The sequence below is a fragment of the Carex rostrata genome, chromosome 12 (genome assembly GCF_964058835.1).
Source record: "Carex rostrata chromosome 12, lpCarRost1.2, whole genome shotgun sequence".
Classification (NCBI taxonomy): domain Eukaryota; kingdom Viridiplantae; phylum Streptophyta; class Magnoliopsida; order Poales; family Cyperaceae; genus Carex; species Carex rostrata.
In genome coordinates this window covers 2,119,860-2,131,363 of record NC_135929.1, presented here as the reverse complement: position 1 = coordinate 2,131,363, position 11,504 = coordinate 2,119,860, and the positions used below count along the sequence as shown (strand labels likewise).

Genomic DNA, 11,504 nt, shown 5'->3' with positions numbered 1-11,504 from the left:
GTTGTTTTTCTTGCAGTTCTTATTTTATTTTGACGAAAATGGTGTATACCGCAGCGCAGGCATTCAATGCTTAAATAAAAACAATATTCAATTAAACTTGTAGTCCTAGAGTATTATAATCTTGTTGTACCAGCATTACCCGGAAAGCTGCACTTCAGTTAAAAAATTAGAGGTATTAACTGGCTCATGAAATTAAGTATTTGTGCCTCTTTGACAAAGTAGACCAAAGAAAAGGAGGTAACTTACTGGTAACTGCTTCTGTCAAGTCTGATTTTTAACTACTTTCAATGTTCTCTTGTACCGTTTTAAGCAATGTTTTGAAATGCGGCTACATTAATGTAATTGCAGCAACATATGTTTATATGGTGCACGAACTGCGTATGTAATAATAAACTCCATTTTTTATTTTGTTTGGCATACAAAATTGATGTTATTATTCTATGATTTATAGAACTAAGATTATATGAATATATTATTGTATGAACTATGGTACTTTACAAAGTGTCCCTCATGCTGTGCTATAGATTCATATGTTGTTTCTAAATTTAGTTTAAGTAGTCAATTCCAAACCGCACAACATAACCTTCATGTGAAAAGTGTACATGGAAATCAAATTTTACATTTTTTTTAAATTTTTTTAGATAAAAAAAATATTCTATTTTGATGGCATGGCCTATAATTTTTAGATAAATTGATTTTCTACCTATTAAAAATATGGTAAAAAGTTCCTAAAAATAAAAAATTTGATCTTGAATTATGTTGAATGGTTCGGATTGAACTTTGAAAATGAAAAAAAAATGAATTCATTGTACAAGTTTATCTGCCCGTTGCAAAGTATAACCTCACTCTTATTTTATTTTTACTTTTAACTAAAATCATACAAATTTTATTTAGTTCCGAACTTTAAATTTTTTATAGGACATCTGATTACATTAGTTGCATAACCTCAAGATTCAGCCGTCGCATTGTTTACTGTCATTGACAACTGTTATTAAATGTTTTCAACCTCGAGCGTTTTGATAACATAGAAATGCAAGAAAGTTATGACCAGAGTATAAACTTATTTCTTCCAAAAATGCATATTTAATAATTTTAGAAGCCTTTGATCCGCTTTTGTCGTATTTGAAAAGAGCAAAAAAGAAAATGAGGGTAAATTCAAATCGGTACTGTCAATTGCAAATTCAATTTTGGAGGTCTCAGGCGATTTGTCTGTTTTATTTTTTCTTTCAATTTGTCTCAATTCTCTCTACTGATAAAGAATTACTACTCAGAATGATAATAACAATCGTTCAATATAATATTAATTAGGAAAATGAAAATATTGTTTAAAAAATTACTATTCTTGCATCGAAAAATATGCAATTTCGTTATTTTGATGATAAAATAACATAATCATATTATTTGCCAATCAATTTCAAATCTTAATAAAACTTTTGACACACCTTGTTTGGAATTCTATTCACATCTCACGGCTAACACGCAACCAATCTTTACTTTGTTTTAAACTTTGCATGAATATAAATGTCCATAAAATATAGCTGTATTGTGTGTGCCCCGATCTGAATCCGACGGTTAAATTCGCATACCACTACCACACAGTTGTTTAGTCTTGCCCCTGAGCCATGGGCCCATAGCAGGGCCGGCCCTGGTGTTGGGCAGCCAGGGCGGTCTGACTTTGCATGAATATAAACGTTCATAAAATATAGCTGTATTGTGTGTGCCCCGATCTGAATCGGACGGTTAAATTCGCATACCACTACCACACAGTTGTTCAGTCCTGCCCCTGAGCCATGGGCCCATAGAGGGCCGGCCCTGGTGTTGGTCAGCCAGGGTGACCGCCCCGGGCCCCAAAAAAAAATGGCGGAAGAAATTTTTGTACCCTTTATATATACCCATGTTGTAAAAAACGGACTTAACGGCCTATTATATGCCTGTTTAATTGTTAATGGCTGTCAAACAGTTATGAATACACTTATCGAAGGTCTATTAGTGAATTTTTCCGATTAATTGGCCGATTATTTTCGATTATTCCCAATTATTTTGTTTATTCTCGTTTGATCGTCCATTTTTTTTTTGTTTATTCCCATTTATTTTCGTTTATTCCAGTGATTATTTATTTTTACATTGTCTTTTTTCCTGTAACTGTGTGATAATAAATTTTATAAACATGTATTGCAATTTTATTTATGTTTGGCTATACATTCAATTTTTTTATATATGTTTTTTTTTTCTTACTTATTTTGAATTAATCGATTAATTCCTTTATTATATATATATCATATATTTTTCTTACTTACTGATGTATTTTTTTTCAATTAGTACGTCATGTTCATATATTAAATTAAGTTGTTATTACAAACTAACTTTAATGATTTTATGTTGGAATGTTTCATGTCTTTCAAATAATATATTGTTAGTGTTTGAAAATGCTTAATTCTCGAATTTATTTTTTAATTAAATAAAGAGGAGGGTTCAAATACCTCCATGTTTTTGTGCCTCCATCTCTCTCCATCATTTTCAAAGTTCAAACAATCGATCCGAACCGCTCAACCTAACCTCCATACTAAAATATGTTTGGAGACCAAATTTTATATTTTTAGGAATTTTTTTACTATTTTTTTAGATAGGTACAAAAATACTGTTTTTAGATGGTTCAGATTTACTGATTTTGTACCTATCTAAAAAAATAGTAAAAAAATTCCTAAAAATATAAAATTTGGTCTCCAAACATATTTTAGTATGGAGGTTAGGTTGAGCGGTTCGGATCGATTGTTTAAACTTTGAAAATGATGGAGAGAGATGGAGGCATGATGGAGGCACAAAAACATGGAGGCATTTGAACCCTCCTCTTAAATAAATGTGTTACTTACACATGTAAAGTGTGTGTGTATTGTTAAGTGTAGTTTCGTGTTATAATAATAGAACTAAGTTAAATTAAGATTATTTGATAAGTTTGATGAGTTAAATAAATTATGAATATACACACATAATTTTAATGAAAATACAAAATTGTCTGCATAATTCTGATTAATCGACCGCATACCGATTAATTGCTTGACAGTATCCCGTTCATTCGACAAGTGCATACCATTATTTACAATACTGATATACACAATTTTTTATTGATATGTAAATAGATCATACATATTTATAAAAAAAGGTTTGAACCCTTTGAATATTCAAAGTTTGAGCCCTAATATTTTATTTATTTTTAATATATACAGGTTCATTTTTTTTAATATATGCAAAATATTTTTATTTCCCAAAATCTTCAGGGCCCATAGCAAAGCCGTGAATACGGACAAGCGTAGTTTGCTTAAATGGTCGGTGTTTGCCGAAATAACGGCATGCGTCGCCCTCCATACGGTTAAACCATGCCTCCAAAGCCGAAAAAAAGAGGGGAAAAAAAAAGCATCCACCTCTTTGTCAGGCACCTCTCCTTCTTGCTAAGATGCGTGCTTCTCTCTACCGGGTCCCATTCTGTCTCTCTGCCCCCTGGATTAAAAATTTTCTGAAGAATTCCACTTCTTCTTTACCTAATTACCTCCCATGAAAATTATATGAGTGAGTCTATGGTACTATGCATATCACGGGTTGTTACCGTGCTACGGCTCTATATTTGAGTTTTCAAATCTTAACGGTCGATCCGAACCGTTCATCTTGTTCTTCATATTAATATGTGTTTGGAGATCAAATTTTACATTTTTTGAAATTTTTTTACTATTTTTTTTAGATATTTAGAAAATCACTTGATCTGAAAATTCTGGACCATTCAAAAACAGTGATTTTCAATAAATCTAAAAAAATAGTAACAAAATTTCAAAAAATGTAAAATTTGATCTCCAAACACATATTAATATGGAGAATAAGATGAACGGTTCGGATCGACCGTTAGGATTTGAAAACTCAAATATAGAGCCGTAGCACGGTGCCAAATCGTAATATGCATAGTACCATAGACTCACTCAAATTATATTGTCCCTTCCTGAGTCCAAATGTGAAGAGCTTCTGCGCAGTTTAAAAAAGTAACGGACCTTTCAGCGCTGTTTTGTTTCAGCGGAGTTTAGAAAAATAACGGACCCACTAAGCCCAATTTGCGGTGCTTTGTTTAAAAAGAAACATAACGGGCTGAGCCCAAAAATAATTCACTGGCTCAGTGGCTCTCCTTCAATTCACTTAGTTGCTCTCTCTTTCTCTGACTCGTACTCTCCAAAACGCACGCTGGCTCTCTGACTCATAGTCGAAGTCGCAAAAAGTTTCGTCGAAATCGCTGGTTCTGATGAAATCAGGTCAATTATGTTCTCTGTTTCTTATCTTTTTTTGTATTATTTTTTTCAATCATATGATTCATATCACCTTATGTCTGCAACTTTGTATGTCGAAAGCACTTGTTTTTGTATTGTTTTAAGTCTCCTTTAAATGAATCCTCATTAAATGAGATGCAAGTAAAGAATGAAATGTAGGCAGGGAAATCTGTAGCTTTTATTTAATTTCAAAGAGGAGGTTGCTGGAGTCTCTCTGATGCTTTATTCTTTATTCCTTTTTAACTCTGTTACAATGTTTTGATTTGATGTTGTGTAACAGCATGAGTTTGATTTGAACATTGTTCTTCTTATAATGATTTCATATTCTTTTGTATTTTGTTTTTTTTTCTGTATGTACATATTACATTTGTTCTTTTTTTTAGTTTTTGCTTTTCTCTCAAAAGAAATGGTACATGCATAAGAATCATGTTGTTTTTTATTATGTTGATTGTTTCTTATATAGTACATTTGTTTTTTTATTATTTGTTTGAATCGCATATTGCATTTTCTTGTTTTAATTTTTTAGCACTGCTATACAATTTAGGGAAAATTATGTCCATGTCACTTCAAAATCTCTAATTTTGAAAAATATCACTTCAAAGTTTCAAATTCTGTCAATGCCACTGTAAACTTGATTTATTCCTAATTTTGTCATTTTTATATTTTTTTATTAAAAATAATCTGAAAAATTCTGTTTTAAAATACGTTTTTCTGTATTTCCGATTATACTCAGTTAAAATGAATGTACAGCCGATCCTGACTCCTCTCCTCTTTCACGCGAGAAAGGAGAATCGATCGCCTCCTCTCTTCTCTCGTCGATCCATCAATCCTCCTCTCGCCGTTGAAAATTTCTCTGCCTCGCCGATCCCTCTCTCGCCATTGATGGTTCTCGCGCCGATCCCTCTCTCGCCGTTGGTGCTGATGGTGCTAATAGTAGGGTTGCACGGGAGATTGGTGCTGGCGAGTATGCTACCGCTATAGCCTTTCAGGTGAAATATGCGTAACTTTTTGAGGAATATTTTGTGTCATTAATTTACTACTGGTGAAAATGAATTTCCTTTGTTCTCATTTTAATGAAATTTTCGTGATTCGTGTTAATAATTTATTCTAGCAATTCAAATACGGAAATAACAAAGATCTGTATGATTTTGAGTTTAAGCTATTGTTCATATTGTCTATTTATGGTGGAAATATTGTTCATATTGTTCATATTGTCTATACAATTTGATTGTTTCAAATCAGAATCCGACTGTATATAGTTGCTGTCACAGAATTATGCAAATAAGGTTCAATTGACGCAAAATTGGGTTGCTGATACTCATCCGTTCTACCAAAGGAATTTTAATTTATTAAATTGGTTATATTGGAGTTGGTTTTAAAAGAGGATTTTTTTCATCAAACAACTCTGATTAGATCATTGCTCTTTTCGCAGCTCCTGGAACAGGGCCCCTACTGAAGAAGTTTAAATAATACAATAAAAAAAAATGCCGCAAGCATCCTGTTCTTCACAAAACCCTCTCACCATGCTCGCTTCTAAAACCCTAAAACCTAGTTCGATGGAAACTCTTTCTGGTCTCCCCTCCTTCCCCCGCAAGAGGTCTCATCTAGACAGTGCATCCTATCGTACCCTCTCCCGCATCTTCTCTGTCTGCCGTGAGCTCTCTCACAAGCCACAGAACCCTAACCCCAATGTTATCCTTAGCTCAGTAGCTCATGAGGACCAAACCAGTGATCTTGGCAAATTTGAAAACCCTAAGTTGGATGAGATAGTTGAGGCCTTTCAATCAGTGGTGGAGAAAATTGACTCCGTGGAACCCCAAAATCCTAACCCCAATGCTAACCTTAGCTCAGTGGCTGATGAGGACCAAACCAGTGAATTTGGCAAATTTGAAAACGCTAAGTTGAGTGAGACAGTTGAGGTCTTGCAAACGGCAGCAAAAAAAATCGACTCCATGGAACCCGAAAACCTTAACTCCGATGCTACCCTTAGCTCGGTGGCTGATGGGAACCAAACTAGTGATCCTGGAAAAATTGAAAATCCTAAATTAGATGAGACAGTCGAGGCCTTGCAATTGGTGGTGGAGAACATTGACTCCATGGATGAAGTGGAAATTGATGTGTCCAGTAACATCGAGCGTTTAAATTCAATGGTCTCTGATTTATCTTTGTTAGTTGGTTGCCCCGGTGATCAGATACAATTTGGTTCAGGCAAATTTGCTCCTGATAAACAAATGAGGGATGAAGAAGATCGAAAGTTGAGCTTGGTAGGGGAGTTAAACCATGAGAAGGATCAGAATCAACAAGCTGAAGTTGATCATATCCTAGTTCACAAAATTGAGACTGGAAATGATTCTTTATTGGACTCGAATTGCCAAGAAATGGCTTTGGATAAAGAAATTGAGCAGTCGCGAGAAGAGGAGAGTTTAAAAGGTGACCCTTACAATGAGACTATAGAAGCTGGGCTTGTTGAAACTATGGAATTATCACTGGGAATTGGAGAAGGTATCCGATTGGACCCTTTAAATGAAATGTCTAATTTGGGGAGCTCAAATCAGGATAAGCTAAATGATGCGATTGAAGAGGGAGAAATAACAGATGATGCACAGGATTTGGATGATGAGTCCGATTTAGATAAGGAAGTTGAACCTTTGATTGATGATGAATCAGAACAAGACTTAGTTAATACAAGATCTGATGAGAAGTTAGCTATTGAAGAGGATGTACCAGGTGAGCCAACTGCATTTTTTACTGTACTTGAGAGCAAATGTAAACTGACATGATCGACTTGGTCCCAAAAATCTAATTTGCAAATCCCTTTCTGTAAAATATTACCTTCTTTTATTAGGGTTGGAGCATGAGAATGTAGCGAGTCAGAGCCCAGGAATTGACTCTAGCGAAGAGGTATACATATATTTCTGCACTATTACACACTTCTACCTTTTACTTGTATTGAGCACTGTGAAGGGCTTTGAAACAATTCACTTCTATTAATTACACCAAGTAAAATCCTGTAAACTGTTGCTTACAGGCACATGACCTTGGAAAGAAGAGAAAAAGGATCTTGTCTACAGAAAGAAAGGCTAAAAAGAAGGTTCGATGCCTCCTCATTTTCCTAAAATCAGCCTTTTGTTTTATTTAATTATTAATTTTGTTTTTGGCTTGGCTTCATACTGTTGTATTGGTTTGTAGAAAGCATATCGGATAAAGAGAGCAAAAAAATTAAGAGCAGATGGGGTGAATAGGTTGCGACTACCACCTCCAGTCAAAAAAGAAAAAGAGAAGAAAATATGCAAATTCTACTTGCAGGGGAAATGCCAACAGGTTTGTTTCTCAAATCTGATATATTGACATTTCATTGTTCTCTTTGCAAATGGAGCCATCCATTTAATGCAACTCTTTCTTATTGTCTTGTTGTATAGGGAGACCAGTGTAAATTTTCTCATGACGTCACCCCTGTAACAAAATCCAAGGTAATAAATTTTATCTTGTGTACAATCGATATTGTAATAGATTTCTGATATCATATGTTTAACATCTTTTATTTTATTGTTGTATCTATTTTCTTTTTTTTAATCAGGCATGTAGCCATTTTGCACGAGGTGAATGTTTGAAAGGCGATGAGTGCCCATATGATCATGACCTCTCTAAGTACCCATGTCACAAGTTTGTGTCAGAAGGAATATGCATCCGAGGGGCTAATTGCAAATTTTCTCACAACGTATGTGTTGAATAATCTAGCTGAAGTTCTTCCCTTTATTATATCAATTTAGTTGTTAACCAGAGATTGGAGGGACCCAACTAGTTCACTATTTTCTTGGGGTGCACACGTGGTCGGAATGAGGGTCAGTGTGGCACCCATTCTTTGGAGAAACGCAATTGTTCTTCATATTTTGTTAATTTTATCATTGTTAGGTGAAGGTTGTGAGGTCTATTAGTCCTTATTCTGTTCCCTAGGAGAGAGATAGCCTATAGAGTATTTACTAAAAGATATCTTCTGTTGCCTCCATTTGAGTAGCGTTCTACTCTTGTATTTACTGGATTTATATTTGCATAACCCAAGCGGATGAAAAACATATAACTTTACCGAGTAACCTTATATTCAAAGGGGTGATCAATGCGAGCAAACACATCTGTTTATTATATAGTTGCTCTTATAGTCTGGTCAAATAAAAGATGAAAATGAGATTTTTAGTGCTGTTCCTAGTCTGTACAGTCCGGTAGGTACCAGTATCAAAATGACTGGCATTATATAGAAAGTCTTTGAGTGTTGCAGAGAAATACAATAATACAATTAATTGCCCAAACATTGAAATTGTCTTTCTTTTTTCCTTGTTTTTCCCTCAGATACAGAATACAGAAGGTTTATCAATGCAAACCAAGGAACCTGGTCAGGAATTGTCAAAGAAGTCAAACGCGGAAAAACCAACCAATACAAGTCAGAAGTCTTTGATTGCTAAGTGCACCCCAGTGGACACATCTAAGCATCTCAATCCCTGGTTGAATAAGTCTATTGAAACACCGCTCAAAGTCCCGAAGGGCATCCGCTTTCTCTCTTTTGGAGCTGATACAAAACAGGAAAAGCTTAGTGATGCCAAACCAATGACTAAACAGAAACCTCATCTAATGGGACAAAATCTGACGAATGTACCAAACAAAGAGAGAGAAAATTTAGTGAGTGAAGCAGCTGCTGTCTCCGGGTCTGGTGAGTTATCGGAGGCATCAAAGATTTTGCAGGAATACTTGTTTGATGCTCTTTCTTCCGCAATTTAGCACCAGGTCAGAATGGTTCTATTTAATGGATGGTTGAGATTATGATGGCAGTCCCGGTGTAGCAAAGTTGTCATTTCATGGTAACTTTCTATATGTGGATATCTATGCAGTGTAATTTCATTTACAATTAGACAACAGTTTGAACAACTTTATTATGATTTTTGTGCATCTAAAAATTATAGTAAATGTGTTGCTATTCCCGTGGATTTTGGTGTGGTGCAAAAATATGTACTGAATTGAGAGCTTGGTTTGTTTTGCAGAGTTGTTACAATGAATTGCAGAAACTGTGGATTGAGGTGATGTAATGAAGAGTGCACAGTGCCATATCAAGAACAGTACATATGTGGTCAAACACAATGCAATAATGTCTCTCAATTAACATGAATTTTCAAAGTTGCCTTTCTTAACTTTGAAACCTCTCACATGGGTTGTTTTTCTCAAGTCCAAGACAAGTACTCTTGTAACGGCCGAGAAAGGTCCCATGTAGCCCCATGCAGACTGAAATGTTTGTACTGTTGAGCTTGAGCTTTAATTGCTCTTATTTAAGGCAACCTGCTTTCTATCATTTTCTGTTTGAATTGGCTCCAGCACACATGTTTATCTGTTTATTTTATTTGTTGTTTAGGAAAAATATAGAAATGCCATTGGTACCATACATAAGTTAGTACCATCTGTAATGAGCAATTGGAATGAAAAATGCAAAATTCTTACTTCTGTTTTTGTTTATTTTTTATTTTCTAAAGTAGTTTGGATAATACATCATGTTACAATTGGAGTTTCTTTTCAAGGTTGAATCAAAACATGATATGGGTTGATGAATAAATAGGATCAGGGGGGCACATGATTAGGCTTTACAACAAAGCCTAGGGTCTTTTAAAGCCCCACAGGGATTTAATAATTCCTGCCTCCAAATTTGCGGGTACTTCACATGATATCCTGATATCACTCACGTGCTTTAGGACATCTTTCTGCTATGCCTTTGATTTTCTCTATTTATGTCACTATTTTTTTGTGGTATACAAATATAATTGTTTCATTGCAAGAATATGATCAAGGGCATTGTCGCTTAATGCCATATTGCCATTCTATTCAATTCAAAAAGAAATGTATTTTATTTTTTGAGTAAAGTGGCAGAAGCTGCCACCCAATTATATTGAACGAAAGTTTTGTTGTACAGAAATTTGAAACAAAGATGCATAAGTACATAGGTGCTAAGTGCTGGTAAAATAAAGGTTGAGGCGGTTGTAAAGCATTTCCTTCTATGCCAGTATGGTTATTCTACTACGCTGATCCTTTGAGAGCATGCCTGAATGCTTTCTGTTGTGCATTAGCAATGAAGTAGCCATAGTCGCATCTCTTGCACTATCATTGTAGCTACTAGCTAGCATGGATGCTGGTATACCCTGATTTCGGAAAATGATGCAGTTCCTGTTTTTCCATATAGTACATACAAATCTAGATACCCACTCCTGCTTACTCATGCCACCTTGCATTTTCACAAAAGAAATGTAGGCTTGTTAGATATTGCTGTAAGCCTAGTACCTCGTATCTGTACAGTACCGTACGGTGTTGGTGATCTAATAGTTGCAAATTCAAAATCCGGCAAAATTTTGGAGATATATATTTTATGATTTGATAATAATTTGGAATAGGAAATATTGGAAGTCTGTTAAATTCATCAATTCATTTTGAAAATGGATTACTTGTGAATTTTGTTTCTATAGCTGATGTAATCGAGATTAGTAGTTGTGGATTGGATCTCCATCTCTAAGATCCAATGGCTCTAGATCTGCATATTATCCATCCATATTCAGATTTGGATTTTGCAAATTCAAATATTAAGGTGCAGATACAGATACAAATATGATTGTGCTTTTTAATCTTTAAAAGCAGATTGAACCTTTTAATCTTTAAAATATATGTTTGTGCACATCCACATCTGGATTATTTGTATTTTGTTTTTTATATCCATTTGTACGTATACGAATATAGATGAGGATGATTTTAGTACTTAAATTTTATTATCCGTTTGATTTGGAAGAGATTTTTTTTGTTGGTATTTTTATTAAAAAACAGTTAAGTTAGTGATTAATTTTTATTAACAAAATATATATTTTATAATGACATAATAAATCTAACATGAGAAATATTATTTTGTTCAATAATAGCTAAATATTCGACTTATATTAATACTTTATATTATTTTTATTTTCTAATGAAAAAATATTTTATTAAATAATATATTAATTTTGTAGTAATATTAAAATTAAGTATTCGTATAGGCAATGCGGTTGTTAAATTCAAAAATATAAAAACGGATACGGAGAGCATTATGGCACATCCTTTTTTTTTTTTGGTACAAGTAAGAGAAAAAAATAAAAATAAAAGTAAAAAAGCAAAGAAAATCGGGAGGGAAAAAAAAAAGAAAAA

At 34.1% G+C, this 11,504-nt stretch overlaps 1 protein-coding gene across 1 annotated transcript; it reads left to right on the top strand.

Moving 5' to 3' along the window:
- Positions 1–5,150: 5,150 nt before the first annotated feature.
- LOC144562659 (uncharacterized) lies at positions 5,151–9,788 on the top strand. Its single transcript, XM_078311877.1, has 9 exons — positions 5,151–5,293; positions 5,737–7,031; positions 7,150–7,205; positions 7,333–7,395; positions 7,494–7,625; positions 7,724–7,774; positions 7,882–8,022; positions 8,649–9,154; positions 9,335–9,788. The coding sequence occupies exons 2-8, from the start codon at positions 5,789–5,791 to the stop codon at positions 9,072–9,074; spliced, it is 2,112 nt and encodes a 703-aa protein (XP_078168003.1). The 5' UTR covers positions 5,151–5,293; positions 5,737–5,788; the 3' UTR covers positions 9,075–9,154; positions 9,335–9,788.
- The last annotated feature ends 1,716 nt before the right edge of the window (positions 9,789–11,504 follow it).